The sequence below is a fragment of the Hyalella azteca genome, unplaced genomic scaffold (assembly GCF_000764305.2).
Source record: "Hyalella azteca isolate HAZT.00-mixed unplaced genomic scaffold, Hazt_2.0.2 contig3397, whole genome shotgun sequence".
NCBI lineage: Eukaryota > Metazoa > Arthropoda > Malacostraca > Amphipoda > Hyalellidae > Hyalella > Hyalella azteca.
In genome coordinates, this window is record NW_025933647.1 from 16,239 (window position 1) to 35,259 (window position 19,021).

General features: G+C 37.3%; 1 protein-coding gene across 1 annotated transcript in view; it reads right to left on the bottom strand.

The window, feature by feature from the left end:
* Positions 1–2,084: 2,084 nt before the first annotated feature.
* Positions 2,085–19,021, bottom strand: part of LOC108679050 (protein PRRC2C) — an 18,695-nt gene continuing 1,758 nt past the window's right edge. The window contains exons 2-11 of the mRNA XM_018167561.2: positions 14,804–14,881; positions 14,288–14,415; positions 11,976–12,108; positions 11,590–11,741; positions 10,716–10,891; positions 9,405–9,708; positions 8,335–8,501; positions 7,382–7,774; positions 6,463–6,944; positions 2,085–5,281 (exon numbers count right to left, since the gene is read on the bottom strand). Coding sequence (XP_018023050.1) covers positions 4,364–5,281; positions 6,463–6,944; positions 7,382–7,774; positions 8,335–8,501; positions 9,405–9,708; positions 10,716–10,891; positions 11,590–11,741; positions 11,976–12,108; positions 14,288–14,415; positions 14,804–14,881 — 2,931 coding nt within the window. The 3' untranslated portion in view covers positions 2,085–4,363. The remainder of the gene's footprint in view (positions 5,282–6,462; positions 6,945–7,381; positions 7,775–8,334; positions 8,502–9,404; positions 9,709–10,715; positions 10,892–11,589; positions 11,742–11,975; positions 12,109–14,287; positions 14,416–14,803; positions 14,882–19,021) is intronic.

A 19,021-nucleotide genomic window follows, 5' to 3' on the forward strand; every position in this document is an offset into this window, starting at 1 on the left:
AATGTTCCAACTATATACGCAGAAGTGAATCTTTAGTGTCGAGGGACACAATTCTAACATGCGGAATGAAGTAGGGTACAAATTGGTGGATTCGCCAATTCTGAAAAATGAATCGTCCTCGTCGTTCGTAACCTACATCAAAAACAATCAGTGTCACCAAGCATTGCACCAGTACCATGAGACACCTTGAAACTTGTTAAATTTAAATTTCAGCCCGTTGATACTATTATGAATGCTCGAGTCTAGTTCAATGGTATCAAACGTGAATATTTTTCACTGAACAAGAGTATCGAAATTTTTCCTGTAAGTGAATAGACCATTAAAAACTCCTATATTCTAGCCTCTAAGCGAAGATCTCTCAACATAAGTTCTAAAGAGTAACCGAACGAACGATGGAGAAGTGCACCAATGATAGGTTAAGAATTACCCAAACTAGTTCAAAAACTACGAACCCAAGCAGACCACCTAGCCCCGACGAACATCAGCAGTACCGAGCTAGTCCTACCTGCTGCATTAATTGAAGTATCGCCTCATAACAAACGTTACAGCTTACAACATAATTAAAGAATAAATAATGTGCAACATCTCGTCTCAAACAACACATACACTGGACATACCTCTAAATAGCAGAACAAATTGTGTCACATTCGTTTAATTTCAAGTATCCGATTTCCAATTTTCATAAGCACTAAACACGAGGTAGTTTTCAGGAGAGCGTTTTCGATCGAGAGAAAATCATCAAACACGAATTTTTAACCTTTAAAATAGTTGGGACATTTGGGCAAAGGAGAATTAAGTCGCAGAAGAGATTCAGGGACGAATCGATACACCAGAATTTCTGCAAGAAGCCTACACAGTGTCAGTATTGTGGTGCTAAGAGCAGATTAAACAGCCAAACCTTCCTGATTAATTTAGCTCGAGAGGAGCAAAAAAAAAACATTAGCTCAATTGGTGTAGCTTGACGGCGGAATTTGGCAAAGTTCCCGGCACTCATTATAAACGATCATATAGGTAACGCATTCGAACAAACCTCCCAGGATAAGTTCTCGTCATATCAAGACTCCTTTCTGTGTACACCGTTCAAGGAGGAACAAATGACATAGGCGCTCCTCAATGAAGAACTTTCAATTTTTCATAAATTTCCTATGCTGGCTCATTTCTCAGTTTGCAAAGTACATATTTCTACCAAATTCTTTTCACAAATCTCAAATCACTCGTAGAACACGATGAAGTAAGGATAAAAAGTAACTAACCCCATGGTATTAGCGGTGTCCCTAGCCGCAATGCGTGCACACCGGTTATATCTTAAGAGCCGACCATCCGGTTGCTTCTAATTGCCGCCAACATTTGAAAACTTGTAGCAGCCATCGTGAACACAAAAATTAACTCATTAGAAACATTCAAAACTCACGACATTAATTACCTGAAAATGTACTTTCAAACGAATTAATACAGTGAGACACTACATCAACCCTAGAATTACAGATACATCACGTTGATGAACAAAAACATTTATTGTGAACAAAGCGTATTTAATAATGTAATTTGAGTTAGTGGGAAGGATGGCCAACTTCATCTTTGTAACCAGCCCCCATAATAGGGAAGTTTTGGCCTTCGCAATTGCTAATCAATTCGAATTTCTTAGTAAAACGATACAAGAAATATCAAACTATTGTACAGATGCTCCTATTGTTCAAAATTGAGGACCGAGAATAACAAGTTTAACGTAACAGCCTCCCTGAGTATGCTTGAGGATACATCCTTCTCTCACCAGCATTACATCTTAGCAATTCGGACTTTCACAGAAAAATCCTTATAAACCTGCAGCCATACTTTCATAACTCGCTGAGTGAACGTAAGTACTTACGCTCTATTTTCTTGTATATGATTGGTGGATTTTGCTTGAAAGGCCGTCAGTGATTGGCGGATGAACTTACGATCTCTTAGCTTTTTTTTGAAAGTATAGGCCCTGGACCTTCATAAGCGCCGAACATGAAAAAAATGAGCCATTCAAGACCCTTCTATTTCATTCATCACACTTCAAGCCGTTTGGGACACGAAGGCGGGAAATTTTTTTTTCAATTAACTCTGATGAAGATTAGAAGAGGACCCGTCATGTTAGAAAACGAATGGATTTATCCATTGATTTGGCAACTTACGTTGTCGGAGTGGAGAAAAGATAAAGAAATTCAAGCAAGCTAAGTGAGTAACGCTGGCATTAGTTATCAAGCATTGATCACTCAATTTACACGACAGGGCCACATATCAAGAGAAAATAGTAGAAAATTGAGAAGACCTAAAATAAATAGGTTAATTTTAATCGCACGGAGCGAATATTATAAAATTGGAAGTATTTCTTCATCAAACTCACATTAAAATGTCAAATTCAACTTTAGCTGAAATTTCAATGTAAAGACTATCATCGGATTCACAATAATAGAAAAAAACGTATATAGTACGAGTAGCAAAGTATTAAAAGCAGTAAGCAATGACAACTCTCGAGTCTAAAGATGAAAAATGTTAAGAATGTACTTAGTACTCTATCAGTATTACCTTGAACTGCCAGAAATCAACAGTAGAAATGAATCAGAACCTTGATTTTTCGGGGCGTTTCTGTGCAATCAAAAGTAATTTCATTAGCTAATCTGAAATTATTTCAGCAGTTAATACTTCTGTGTTACATTCCTGATAGAATGACAAATAAAATTAACACAAGCACTTTATGAAAACGACTTAGCTTTAGATTCTTGGAAATTCAAGTTTATCTACCATTACGAATTTCTTGACAAATTATTTATTCTTCAGAATATACGTGTACAAAATCGAGAGCCTGCACAGCAAATAAAATTCGCGATGACACACGAATTTAAAAACGTTGTACCATTTCATGTCTGAAATGGTCACGTCGTACCACTTAAACTCAAGCCAGCAACTGTTTTCTTTTACAACCGCTATCAACTATTCAACTGGAGAAGATCTGTAAAACTTAGGTGATCGACAAAAAGAAACGCAGTAGAGTTGATCAAAACTTAATTAAACTAGAGAAAAATATTCGCTTAACAGGCCAAAAGAGTCCAGCAAAAGATTTCGATACCTCCAAGTTATATGAAAGTTCACCCAATATAACTGAATCGATTTATTACTTTTTGGTATCAATAACATGATGTGCATGGAAAATTGTTAACTTGTTAATTTCATATGTATCAGTTCCCAAAAATTATCCCAAACATAGAAATTCATTCACTTTGGAGAGGCAAAAAGTCTGTTATGATTTTAAGAGTATCACTTTAGCCTTTTCTAAAATTAGTATTCATAATCAAGGTGAGGCTGAACTCTCTTAACAATAAACTTAAAGAGCGCCTATCTTGTCAGATATCCGTCATTTTCAATGCATAGCTCAGTATCAATGGGTATTCAAAATACAACCAAAACAATACATAAATATTCTACGTATGATGTAAAATTATCTGAACAGCTTGCATATTAGAAGCTCCCTCTTGATGTGATGTCAGTCCATTTCCTCATAAGTGATTTTTGATTATTTAAACAATTATGAAACGTTCAAACAATAACTTAATACAAGAAACATTTATAATTATTTAAACAAGAATCCTGATATCGAGTTCTGATAGAAACGCAAAGAAAAAAAAACAATTTTAGGTCGTTTTCCCGTACAATTACACGAGGTGAGAACATTACATCAGAGAAGAGGCTTAGCCCCGCGCGAATGATGTACATTTACTAAGGAATTGCGGTATATATATTAACAAATTGATCTCCACATAGGTCATGATTAGGTCTACTGAGAAGTACATGTTCACCAATGAACTCGCGTAAATTTCTAGTCAATTAATTGGGCTTCTAAATTTAATATATAAAATTTACCTATCATTGAAAAGTAAACAGTGCAGAGAAAATAACCAAATTCGAACTTTTGAAATACCCAGTGATTTTCAAGTGCTTAAATTTCCTTGGCATCTCTAATTGGTTCTGAGAATAACGAAGTCATTCTACGTAATTCGGTTTAAATGTACACTCAATTTCAATGTATTAGTCAAAGCTGATGCAGGACAACGCTGGAAAAGACGTGAAGTAGTTATGTTCACAATATCATCTACCTAGAAGCTTAATAGGTATCTTAGAATTCTTAGAAGCACAATTCCAAAAGAAGAAATTTCGAAGCTAAAGTGTAGAAAAAATTAAATAGTTGAAAACTTATCTAAAAGGAAAGGCATTACCCAGTCATAAAATAATAGACCAAACCAGAAACAGAAAAGATGAAAATCTACAGGGAGTGCTAGGTGGCTAGTTAAATAAATAATCCCAGTGAGACACCATGAGAAATAACTACTAGTGTAAGCATTCAAGAAATCGAGGTTTCCTTCCCTTTTCCATCAGAAACTTGTTCGTTTGCCAGAGTTTCTGTCAACTTCGAACACGGAACAGTTTCTAAATCTTCGACGCTGTCTTCAAACTTTGCATTGTCCGTGTCAACAACATCAGCCATAGAGAGAGCCGCGGTTTTCTCACTCAAGGCTTTCTCGGTCGTCAAGTTGCCGCTCTCATCCACCGATGAGGCTTTCGTCTGCTCTGCACTTGAACTGCCGAGTTCTGAAGTAGCACTAGCAACGGATGAAGTTTTATCTGCAGCGGCATCAGCAGTGTGGGCAACGATGCCACTTCCATCAACAGGGAGGGAAACGTCGCAACGTTCAGTACCAGTAGGATGGTCAACGATGACCATCTCATCAGCAGCGGCGTGAGTATCGGTACTTCTTTCATATGTAGTAGTCTGAATAACATCATTTATCGGATCTTGCACACCTCCAGAAAGAACTGCTTCCTGTTCGAGTTGAAGCTGCTGCTGAAGTTGCAGTTGCTGGATGGCACAGTGATCACTAGGGTTAACTTCACGTACAACTTCGACATTTTCTGCTTCTTCGAATGTAAAATCAGTCGGAACAGCATGGCCACTGCCGCGCTTGTCGGCAGCCACAACAGTAGTTCGATGCTGAGTAGCTTTAGCATTCATATCGCTTGGTGGTAACGAGTCTTGCAATGCACTTGCTCCCATGGCATCAGGTTCGTATTGATATTGCTCGGTATCGTCGGGATGAGGAGATGATCCATCCTTCTTCTCACCATCGAGGTCTTCAGGAGGAGGTACGATGGGAATCGCTGCCTTTGGGCGTTTTTGTAACGTAGTGCTTGAGCGCTGAGGCTGTTGACTTTGGGTGTTGTAGTACATCACACCATTGCGGTATACTTCCTGAGGCTGGGTCTGCAACACAATTAGTGGTCAAACAACATTTCAGACACAAAATTCAATGCCGACACTTGTTTCTGATCAATATTCTTAATTTGTACTCGTGAATTTTTTCATTAAATATGTATGTTATAGTGTTAAACAATATGGAAACTAAGATAAGCTCGCGAAAGGTTCCTGAGCTAAAGCCACATTCACCTTTTTGTCAGGCTATATTGGGGAAGCGTGGAACAATAAAAATATAAAATACACAACAAGTTCCCAACGCACACTCACAGTTATTGTTTTAAGTGGTAAATAGGAAAACTGTTTAAGGTAACCGTACACGATATTATATTCGGTTTTGTTAGCTAGGGCTTACGAATTTATCATTTCCGAGTTCAACATTTTTAAACTATTTCATATGCGTGACGTTCAAAGTTATATTCAAAATATTTTTTTATAAATATTGATTATTTGGGCTGATATAATTTGGTTTAAACCAAGAGTTACTTATTATTAGAATATAGAATTATATTTAGAATAAAAATTATTTTTTCGTCAGAAGTTCAAAGTTAACAAAACAACATATAAACCATGAAACTGAGTAATTTTTAATGAGTTGCATTTCTTGCAGTCTTCAAAAAAATTATTTGCAGCCTTTATGATTTTTAATGCAATCTGCAAAAAAACGCCCAATACGCAAAATGGTCTAGCAGTTGGGATAGCAGAACTGAAAATGCATTATCATTTTTAATTGAGAAATTTTCATCACCCTCGGCTGATTACATTATTAATTGTAATTTAATTGTAATTTAATTTAATTATACTTTCGTTCATTTCCGATTACAGAAGTAAATATCTGTTTATTTCGATATTTCGATTTAAACACTATATGCATTTTCTAACAGAACTTCTAGATTTCTATTGAGGTTCAGGTACAATGAAAAATAAGATTTCAGTCGTAAAGAACAACTTGCCGATGATAATGATACATGTTACTACCAGCAACTAATTGCAACTACCCGCGACTGTCTTTCACATAAAAATCAAGAGCTTCAAGGTACTAAAGCGTTTCTTGAGTAGTTTGTATGTGTGAAGCTAATCATCTCACTGAGTCATCCGCTTCACCGATAACAATACTTTGGACTAAGGATGAATAACAACTTGCAAGCGCAGAGGCGAAGAGGGAGTAAAGGGGCAGGTTTTAAACTCACCCCTTCACTAGCAGGCGGTGGTGGGTAGGACGTATACGCCGGGAACTGCGGAGGGTGTGGAGCAGGGAACTGCGGTGGCGGTGTGGGCTGCGGCGTGGCGTTGAACTGGCATGGGATGAGACCTGCAGCGTCTGGCGCGATGAAGGGAGCTCGCGCCACGACACCGGCTTGCGGCACCGCTGTCACCACAGGAGCAATCACTGCTGCTGCTACTGACGCTGGTCCCAGCACTGGTGAGACGATTTCAGCAGGCGCCGTTCCTACCACACTAACAGGAGTATACATCCGTGTGAGGACGGGTGCCGGGGCGGCCAGAGCGCCTGCGCCGATGTAAGCGCTTGGGTCACGGACGAACTGCGCCGATGCGACGAACTGCGTCGAGGCGACGGGGACGACCGAAGGGGCGTGGCGTGCAGCAGTCGCGTTGCTGCTGGTCCCGTCATATATAACGGCGCCAGAGCCTCCGCCGTTGACACCAAGTCCTGTGCATTCGTGAATCACGTTAGTCAACATAGAAATTAATAATATTGAGAAATGTTTTGTTATGCAGCCGCACGTTTTTTTTAAACTAATGCCGAAATAATGGCAAAAAATGGCTAACTAAAAATGCCGAAGATATTCTGCCATGTACGAATCTAGCACATCAGGATCTCAGCCGCACTTTCGCCGAAATCTGTCCATTTTTTAGGTGATAAGGTTTAGAAACTTAGAAAATGGTGGTTAGATCAGGTGCAAAAAATATAGCACGGGACAAGTAACTTTATGTGACTTTTAATGAAATAGTGGTCTGATATGGCAATAATAACAAAAATAACATTTACAGCATAAGACTTAAGGCCGGATGAAAGCTCAACCAAGAAACTTCTAAGCACATTGAGTAATGAAAAACCTATTAAACTCTTACGCTGCTCATACTCACCTGACCCATGATGCAATCCAGCGTCAGCCAGAGCAGGCTGTGGTGGTGGCGTGGTGCTGTTGTCGTGGTAGTAGTAGTTGTGGTGCGGGTGTGGTGTGTAGTGCGAGTTGTTGCTACCACTCACGGAGCCATTGCGGTCAACCGCAGCCACGTTGTTGCCGGGCCGAACACCTCGTTGGCTGGAGTACCGTTTCTGGGTGCCTCTTCCAAACGCCTGCTGTTGTTGCTGCTGTTGTTGTGGCTGTTGCGGCTGATGATAGCCAGGCTGTTGTGGCTGATGATGCTGTTGCTGAGTTTGTGGCGAGTGTTGTGGCTGAGACTGTTGCGGATGTCCACCATATTGTTGTCTGCCCGGCGGATGGGCGGTAGTTGGCTGCTCATTCCGAGGCACATCTTGAACGGAATGAATGAAGATGACGTTAGAGAGGACCGACACCAGAAGAGAGAGTAATTACGCGTGGAAAAAGACTGAGGAAAATTCACCAAAGTTTCTCAAACGTTTTTTTTCTAAGTTTTCTCTTTATAAGAAAATTAATTTCAAGGGCCCATAAACAAGACTTTAACTTGAGCGTTATTTATACAAAATTCTTCCAAGAGGAGATCAAGGGAAACTTTACAGTTTACTTGAAGGATGAGTAATCAGCAGAGCCACACTATCTTTCAACTTTAGATTCTGAAATAATTCAATTTCGGATGACGGTCGAACCTTGAAAATTCAAATCAAGCTCACAATCTAGATAAATTCTAATGAAAAGTGAAATAAATTCTAAATATAAATAAAGTGAATAAAAGTGAATAAATTCTAAGTAAAAGTGAAATTTTGAAGCTTTCAAATTACAAATCAAGTCATGCAGAAACTGAAGAAGAAATAGATCACCGTCACGACTGGTGACGCTACTGGATCACTGGTTCAACAATTCAATATTATTTCTAGCCAGCAACAAGATACCGACGTTTAGGCGAGTCATGGACCCCAGCTTCAGGGTTGCGGGGTCGGGCGGCTGATCGAGGCGACTGTTGATGTTTGCCTTGTTCACGAGGTTGCTGCTGGTAGTGGTGCTGGGCAGCAGGAGGGTTGCCTTCACCTCGCACACCCGACACTCGGACGTCATCACTAGCACTGAGAGAGTTTAATTGTCAGGATAGGATCACGCCCAGATTCAAGAAAGTGAGATTATAACGTATAAGCCAAGAGTTTACTGGACAGTATAGGACCACACCACAGACTTGAGGCCAGTGCTTCCCTAGAATATGGGAAACGCCCATTGGTTGGGAACAGAGATATAGGAAGTGATGAAAAGAAAAAAATTTGATATAAAATAATTTTTTTAATTTGAATGTAGGATGTAAAAAAGATCGATTGGAAACCAAGGAGCAAATACAACACAATGAAAAATACTGAAGACTTGATAAAAATAGAGAGGGCATCAGAATATCTGACTACAGAATCTGATTGAGCTAAAAACTTGTTTCTGTATCCGAATTCTGTGCACCAGGAAATGGAAGTCAGAACGACGCGTTATATAAAGAAAATAAAAAATAAGAGAACTATTGTGAAGCCATTTTCCAGAGCCCTAGCCAACATTGTGAGGAATCCTTAGATATTAAGGGACAGGCTGTTCTTTTAAGGCAAATATTGTGAAACGTAAACTTATTCTTTCCCGTCAGACATTAAGAAGTTACTTTTCTCATCCCGTAGTATGGCGTTTGGTCATATTTAGTGGGAGAATATTCAGGATTTATAGTCAACTGAGACTACTGACATGCTAAGATGTTAATCAAAACTTAGAGCACATAGTACAACGCGTTGCCTTAACCTGCGTCGTAGCGCATAGTATAGCGGTGTCAGCGTTGATTAGGCCATTAGACCTGTTGCCTATTCTGAACATCAAAGAACATTCACAGCTTGCTGTGGGTCTTGAACACGCAACTCTGCTCCAATTTTGCTGCGCTCAACCGCCTGGCCTCCTTGCCGAGAAGATGAAACTAACTAATTTATTTACTTCATCATTCAGTCACTCACCGACTGTCATGCTGGGAATAGGCTTCTTCCCCACCAGGATATCTGCCCTTCCACCCCCCTCTGTCACTCCTGCTTCCTCGACCTCTCCCTCGGGAAGACCTGGCGCCCCTGCCTCTGCCTCGCGTGCTCTGCTCCTCCCCAGCAGCTCGGTCCTCAGGACGGGAGCGGCGATATTCTTGGCTCGTGTACACCACGGAGCCGCCCTTGTGCCTGGCAGGACTGCGGTGGGCCTCCTGCTGCAGGCCGCCCTGGTTCATGTTCACTTCAGTGCCGCTCTCACGCGACTCAGAGTTTGCTTTACTGCCTGCACATGACCAGGTAATGTGAGAAAAAAAATCTCCTTACACCGATTCATGAAATGCTTCATTAATGTCTGAATTAGCTACTATCATTTTTAGGAAAAACCTAACGCCCAATTTATACTCAACATTGATCACTATTTCATATTATTAATACTCCATACAAAAAATGAAAAAATAATAAATCTCTCTAATTCCAGTCTGAATAAAGAAAATTTTCCTACAAATCTTTCTCGGTAGTGCGAATTTCAGTCTGAATTTTAAAAAATCAATTTCGAACGCACGTCTCACTACAAAGCAATTAGTTATTAACAAGCCATGGGAAATTGTGTGATAATAGCGAGACTTCAAGCTTCAGATAATTTTTTTTTTACATTTTTTATGATTACATCGCTTACAGATTAAAAAAATTGCTCTACTAAACTTGACAACACGCAAGTAAACTTGACAACAAATATTTACCAAGCAAACTTGACAACATGCCACAAACAATTCAATACTTTTCAGTAAAAATATCAACATAATAGAATTAGATGGCAATGCAGATTCAAGTTGTGCCTAAGTTAATAGGACTGCAACATTTGCAGCGAAAAAAATCAACTGAAAGATTGGATTATATCTAGGTTGAAAAGTACAATGTAACTTGTTACCTGTAATGTTACATTTAATCATTGGTTTTGATGTGTATGCTAATCAATTGGGCCGAGTTAAATGCAATTATTAGGGTATATCATAGGTTTGCATAGTTTCTAGCACAATAGTGCGATCTCAAATCTCTCTGAATCCATCCCATGCATCCAGCTTTACTGGCAAAAACAGAAAGATGAATGTAATCCACCTATTGTGACTCAATCGTAACAACTCATCTTCATTATACTTTAGTGTAGTGCTGCATTCTGATTTGCAAGGACTGTTCCAGTAGGCACTACGGGTGGTGTTCCGTTTATTTACGAGTTGAGAAGACAAGATGATCCCCAATGGACTTCATGTTATTCTTAACATTTCCACCCACCTCTGTGTGCAGTACCGGCGTCGCCGGGCTCCCCTAGAGCAGGGAAGTCCTGATCTTTCCTGTCAGGGTGTGGGGGCATCGGCTTGCCTCCACGAGCAACAGCAGCACCGCCACGCGCAGGGCGTGAGTAGGCATCCAGGTCCTCCCAGTTCCGGGTGTACTTGTTAGGTCCGCGACTGTAGAAACGTTTCTCACGTCAATACAATGTAAATTTGTGACTATATGATACAGAAATTCGTATAATATTAAATTAATGACCATGCATGATAAACAAATTTGAACAACTAGAAATTATGTTGTGGAACTTCACATTCCTGAAGAAATATGCAGCAATTCTGAGGCATGAAATATCTTCATTATATATTTAAAAACGAATAACAGGTCTACAAGAAGCCATTCATCAAAAACTGACATGAAGTACTCTTTCCTCAACAAACTAGTCGTTAAACAAAAAGAAAAGTTTAAAAATATAAGTATTTAACTTCTAGTTGTTCAAGGGCATCTATACTACCTTAGTACCTACCTACTGAAGAATCAAACAAGGTAATATCTTTGCAATCGTTTCAATTATTATGCCGATGTACATTATATTTTACATATAAAATAGTTTTTCTATTAAATTCAAGTGTATTAACCTAACCCATAACTGTAAAACCGGGAACTGAAACTAACAAGATAGGGCATTACTTCCAAAAGCCACGTAAGTATATACATGTAGCAGCCAATTCTCGTCTGTGATTGGTGGACTTGAGTCCACCAATCACAAAAAGATGGCGTGAGAAGCCATCTTTCCTCAGATGACAGAGTTACCAACTCTGCAACTCCTAAATATTTTGGATATGTAGTTCGGCCCACTGTCTTTTAATGCACACACCCATATCGTCTCCGTCTGCGGGCACGAGGAGCGCCTTCTTCACTGCGGATGTCATAACCGTACACAGACACAAGCTCTTCACGCGGCTTGGGCGCCTGGTCAATTTCTTGGAATTTGTCGTGCGACCATTTGCCTTCATCTCCACGCCATGACTGCACAAGGATCAAGGCTTCATAACATATGGTTTAGTTACTCAAGATTTATATAAAATGGGAAGATCTACAAGTGCATAAAATAAAAATATTGAAGGAAATATACTGCTGTTATTAAGTGAAATACACTGTAAACAATTGACTGTAATACACTGTAAACATCATAGAACAATTGAAATCAAAGTGAAAGGAACGAATTTGTTGGAAATTTCCAGTTTCAGAAGCCAACAATACCTTTTTAGAGCGGGCAGAGCCAGCCAATGCACTAGTTTCAGCATCAGCACTGGCCTTCAAGCTGATGGACACCACAGGCAGGGTCGAGCCAGGGTAACACTTAGGCGCAGTTGTGTCCTCCAGCAAGTCACTTCTGCACAATCAGGACCCATTTAGTCAATGCTTTAGAAATAATGAGGAAAACAATAAAATATAACGATTTAGCAGCAAATTTATGCCACGTAAGACCCCCAAGCAAAAAAAAAAAAGAAATTGAATAATAGACAGAGAGAATTATGACAAAAAAAAAACAAATTATTTCAACTATTTGTAGAAAAAAGGATCCATAAAAAGACATAAATTGCGTAATCTGAATCATAATTTTTCACTAACAATTTTTTAAAAAATTCTTTAAAGCTCATTGAAAGTTTCAGGCTAAAGTCATAATTAATGAGAACATTTTTAACTAATTCAATGTTATGTGAATATTCAAAAAAAGAAAATTATAAAATGAATTTTCTGCCTCTAAGACATTGCTAGTTATTATGACATGAATTATGAATTTCATTACAAATAAATTATTACTTCAAAGGTTTGGATACATGTCCCAGTTTTATGGGCAGGAAATAATGCTTCCCCAGCTCAAAGTTAATAATGAGGTTGAATATTGACATTCATATTGAATATTACCCATTTGTATGATCAGTGCTCACCCTCTCATTCTCTTTGCCTTCTAGTAGACCATTATTTTAACATGTCATTGTTTTCAATGGGACAATGTGTAAGTCTGCTCATACAAGTGCTTGTACCCACACTAGTAGTACGGTACCTGTGGTCGGTGAGTAGTTGCCAATGTTCCAATAATCACTACTAACATATTCCTTGTATGTTCCTACTTTATTCCTTGATGAAGATTTTAATGCAGAGGCTTTGATATCCCATTATAGATGAGAAATGATTTTATCTGTTAACCTGTTTAATAGTTGATAGTGCATTTATGTTTGGAAGTTAGTATTGATGTTTGTGTTAATAATGATTGTATTGAGTGTTGATAATATAAATATTTTACAGAAACATCTTAAAGTTCTTTCTTAAGTGACCCATGCCCTGGTTGTTTGGTTAGGTTTTGTCTGTTAGGTTAACCAGTTTGGTTGGTTAGGTGATGCCCCATCTGTTTACCTCTTTGTTACCTAGATGGTATGTATAGATTTTGGGGTCAGATTTTGTGGCTAGGCTAGCTGGCCAATCAGGTTTAACCCTTTACCACCAAATCGGACTTTCAAGTCGCCTTTAAAAAATAATGGTTTTCTAATAATTTAACGTTTTCTTTCATTTATTCGAAAAATTCACACAAACAAAAAAGTCTTAGATTTATTTTTTACATATGTGTACCAAGTTTCAAAGTTATCTGTCTGTAAATAAACGAAATAAAATTTCCAGTTTCCAATTTCTTGTGAAAATTTTATTTCAGTTATTTACAGACGGATCACTTTGAAACTTGGTACACATATGTAAAAGATCAATCTAAGACTTTTTTGTTCATGTAAATTTTTGAAAAAAATGAAAGAAAACGTGAAATTCTTAGAAAACAGCCAAAAAGGGGGTACTGTAGAAATTTATCTCCTAGGATTTTCAAGCTACAACATCGAGACGCATATCATTCGATGCGTAAGGACCATATCTTGTGAAGAACTCCCCCACCCCTAACCCTTTCGCGAACTGTTGTCAAGGCATAAATCAACATACAGATGATTTTGGTACCGTTGAATAGGTCAGAATGTCAGCTTTAAGGTGAGACTAAAAACCGGAAAAGTGAAATTTGCAATTTTTGACCAAGAAATTCGGGCAGTAAAGGGTTAAGTTAGAGTTCTCAGTTTGGCTAGTTGCTGCTATGATTGTATTAGGTTATTGATATTCAGTAAGCTCCCAGTTAGGTTCAAGTTTCAAGTATTAAGTATTGCACTTGAGTAAAAAAATAAAGCTGAAAAAAAGAGAAAAAAAATACTTGGCTGACAGGGATGGCTATAAAGGAGAGTTGGAAGGCCATCTTTATTTAACCCCATTTAAATTTTTAAATAACTTTGAATACCTTCCCTCTATAAACCAGTAAAGAGAACCCATTAAACCATAGGTTGCAAATATGAGAGGAGCAATAACATGCAATGTGAAGGTTAAAAGCCCATTTACACAATTGTACAATTTGGTGCAACTGCAATATTTTCTCAACTGATGGAGATTGATCAAGAAACTTTAGTTTTTTACAGAGTATTCAGCATGCTATGTAGAGTCAATGCAATAGAATACATAATACATATTGCATTTTCTGCACTCACCTAAGAACATTGCCTTCTTCATCTGGAGGCATGGTTCTGTCATCATGCTCATAAAATGTTCCCCTCTTGGGAATGTACTGAGGATTTTTCCTGTCTTCATCATCATCCAGTTTAGCATCAGGATTGTTCTGTGAAATAATGCAGAAATCAGCATTTGCCAGCAAAATCTGAATCATTCAATAATTAATCTTTCACATATGATGTAAATTACTATCAAATTTTATCAATTAAACACAGACATTGAAGAAACTTGCTGCAAGTAAAGCTGATCTTGATACTAAAGTGAGCCTTTTCATGATGTTAGTAATACTATTAACATCAAAGGAAAAGTCAATTATTATTATTATTATTATTTTATTATTATATTATCAACAATTATTTGGCTGTAAATTACTGGGTACAAAAATATCCTAGAATAGCAAGAAATAAAAGAACAAGTTAACAGCAAATGAATTAGTAATACTAAATAAAGAATTAGTAACACTACTGAAGATGTTTCCAAGAATCAGTACTCACAGGATCAGCAACATGAGGTGCTAATTCTTCCTCGTCAGCGCTCTCGTATTCGCTGTTGGCTCCCTCAGCATCACTTCCCTGCAATTGAAATATTAATTGCATACATGTCATCTGGATCATCAAAGACAAAAATTTAACTTTTTAAAGAATCATGAACGAACAGAGCAACAGTAGCAACATTATTCAAGGAACTTAAAAAAGCAGAATTGGCATTACAGAATCAATTCCAGTTTATTTGCTGACTCTGCACAAAAAAAATGGCTAATCAATCATGATGTGTCTAAGAGAAAAATTAAAAGATCAACTAGTGCTGAATTCTGATGCATTAATTGAAGTGCTATGTAGTAGGAGTAAGGCAACAATATATGATGTAGATGAAGAAGTGTGGGTTCATTTAATGTTACTGTCTTAACAGATCTCACAAAGTACAGTCAAAGGACCAAATTGATTTGTGTGGCAGACTGGCAGTAAATAATAAATAGAGTCCAATGGAAAAAAGATTAAGACAAAATTACCTTCATGCACCTTAATGAAAAATATCTCATACTTCAAAGTGAGGTCTGGGAAAACTGGGAACTTATGCATAAGTATATATAGTCTGTGACATTTATATTATGTATATATAAGACTATATGTATAACTATGCTCTGTTATGTTATTATCATTGACAATGCTAACCATGGAACAGGAGGTACTCTAGTGGCTGCATTGTTTTCAAAATTTCCAGTTTCCAGTTGGTTTGGTTTGATGAGGCTGCAAAGCATGATGCACAATTTGGTAATTTTGGTTGCAATGCAATTGTCTACTGCAATACCTGGGGTGTTGAAGATACACTCATCAAAGTTGGTTTTGTATGAATTTTAATGAAAATTATGTTTGCAATGCATCTTGAAGATTGCCAGCAACATGTCTACATATCTTGAAGACAACCAGCGATGCGGCAAGGGCAATGCATCTTGGGTACTGTCAGCAACAGTTTTGGTTTACAAATGCAAAAATTGGCGACTCATTCACCAAATTCTTCACCCTGGCCTCTGCAGTGTGCATCCTGTTGAACTTTTATTAGTAATTGCCACTAATTGGTGCAGTTACTGGCATAATTTGTTATAACTTTATGAAGGTAAATTTGTTGTAATCAACTTAGAGACAAATTGTAAATGAATTAATATTTATTACATAGGCTAATTGAAATCCAAGTGTTTAAACTTTCACTCTTTCAAGTGCAACTTTAATTCTTCCTTTCTATTCTATCTCAATAAAATTTTTTGGACTGAGAAACTGTTCAAGGTTCTGTACATTGAAAATAATATATTAACCATCATTTCTAGAATTTCATCCTCTTGCTTCTACCTAATGTTTCTGTTAGGGGCAAATTTCAAAATATTTTATTATAGAAGTTTACAGTTCTGACATTAACGCTTTCATGTAAAAGCCATTTTTAATAACATAATAGCGCATAGTTACACATTTGAACTTGACAACTTGTTATAGGGTAAACGCGGTATATTCCGACATTGTGGGTAATTCCAACACTTCTCAACTTTTTTCCTATATATTAAGCTTTGTCTTAGTTCCACGCATTACTTGATGGTTGAAATAGTGACGTCATACTATTGCGCGCCATACTATTGCCAAAACACTAGGTCTGGGCCATCTGGCAGGAAAATGTTAAGATCCAAAGAGACAGTGCATGTCACCCAGTGAGAACATCAAAAAACGTGTCAAAGTTCATAGTTGACCTTGCTCTACCAAATAGTGATAAACTGTTTGTGTAGAAAGAATATTATGGTTTGAGACTTTTAAATAAATCTGTGAATATATTAGGAATCCTTTAAGTATACTTGTATTTGCTGATTCAAGTGGTAAATAAATTAATAGATGTGACAATTTTAGACACATAAAAACTAATTCCGACACAGCTTGGAATTAGACACACACAGCTTGCTCTGAGCTGTGTCCAAAAATTAAAATTTTCTTAATTATAAGCTTAATAGCTCTTAATTAAAAGCTTTATAGAGAAAAAAAAAATTTAAATTAAGCTTGTTCCAAGCTGTGTTGTATTCCAATACAGCTTACACAGGGACTCTGAATTCCAACACAGGGTGCCGGAATTACAAATTAATAGAGTTTGAAGAGCTGCCAAAATTAGCCTCACAATATGCCAGATTTAGTCATACACAGCGTCGGAATTCAGGGATTTTGTAGGTTCAAATTCTAAAGGCTTTTAAATAACTATAGCAACAGTTTGTGACATTTCATTGTTGCTGGTACGTAGTGTGGTGTTTTGAGAGTGACGTAAAGCAAACAGAACTCAAGTTGCGCATAAGGTGATATTTTTATAGCCATTCATTTCTTGCTAAAGTCCTTAATGTGTCGGAATATACCGCGTTTACCCTATCAACCATCACTGTCAGGGTATTGGCATCTGGCAAGAATAATTTTTTTAAAATTGATTCCTTTCTAATTTCCTTTTCCTGATATAGACTCATATAGTTAAAAATTTTATTCAATGTCAATCCATATTACTTTATGTAGTGGCAAACCAGATTTCTTAGAATGAGTTCATTTTTTAGTGGGTATGTAAAATTTTGCACACTTGCAGTAAAGTTGGAGACAATTCTTGATTCAATTGACAGAATGAATAATATAAAAATATAGGTAGATTTTTTTATATATTAGGGTAAACGCGGTATATTCCAACATCGGCGGTAATTCCGACATTTCTTGACTTTTTTCCTTTATATTGAGCATTTTCTTAGTTCCACGCATTCCTTGATGGTTGAAATAGTGACGTCATACTATTGCCAAAACACTAGGTCTGGGCCGTCTGGCAGGAAAATGTTGAGATCCAAAGAGAGACAGTGCGCGTCACCCAGCAAGAACATCAAAAAATGTGTCAAAGTTGATACTTGACCTTGCTCAACCAAATAGTGATAAACTGTTTGTATAGAAAGAATATTATGGTTTGAGACTTTTAAATAAGTCTGTGAATATATTAGGAATCCTTCAAGTATACTTGTATTTGCTGATTTCAAGTGGTAAAAAAATTAATAGATTATTAAGTTAAGAGACAGTTTTAGACACATAAAAACTAATTCCGACACAGTTTGGAATTAGACAAACACAGCTCCTTCCAAGCTGTGTGCAAAAATTAAAATTTTCTTAATTAAAAGCTTAATAGCTCTTAATTAAAATGTCTAAATAAGTAGTGTTCAATATTCAATAGTGTTCTAATTGAAAGCTGTGTTGTATTCCAATACAGCTCACACAGAGATTGAAATTTGAACACAAGAGTATCGGAATTACGAATTAGTAGAGTTTGAAGTGTGGCCGGAATTAGTCTCACAAAATGCCTAATTTAGTCACACACAGTGTTGGAATATATAGATTTGGTAGGTTTGCATTCTAAAGGCTTTTAAATAAATATGGCAACATTTTGTGATGTTTCATTGTTGCTGGCGCATAGTGCGGTGTTTTGAGAGTGACGTAAAGCAAACAGAACTCAAGTTGCGCGTACGGTGATTTTTTTATAACCATTCATTTTTTGCTACGTCCTCAAAGTGTCAGAATATATTATACTGCGTTTACCCTAAATAATATTAAAAAATTAATTGTAGGTATAAAATCACTAAATAAATAGTTAAAAATAAAATAAGAAATTCATTGTACATATTTAACTGTAAGTAACATCATATTAGCCTCTTTAGAAGTGTTGCTTTTAAAAAGTAATTTATAAATGTACAAGTTTTTAATTTCCTTGCCTAGTTGCCTACTAGGGTAAACACGGTATATTCCGTCACATTAAGGACGCATCGAGAAATGAAAAACTATAAAAAAATAACCATATGCGTTACTCAAGTTCTGTTTGCTGTAGGTGACTCTTAAAACACCGTAGTATGCATCGGCAACAATGAAACGTCACGAAATGTTGCCATATTTATGTAAAAGCCTTTAGAATGCAAACCTACCAAATCCCTATATTCCGTCACTGTGCGTGGCAATATTCGGCGCGTGGTTAGGCGTATTCCGTCCGCGCTTCAAATTCTACTGATACGTAATGCCGTCATCCACGTGTTCGAATTCCGTTTGCTGTGTGAGCTGTATTGGAATACAACACGGCTTTGAATTAGAACACTAATGAATATTGAACACTACTTAATTACGCTTTTAATTAACAACTATTAAGCTTTTAATTAAGCAAATTTTAATTTTTGTACA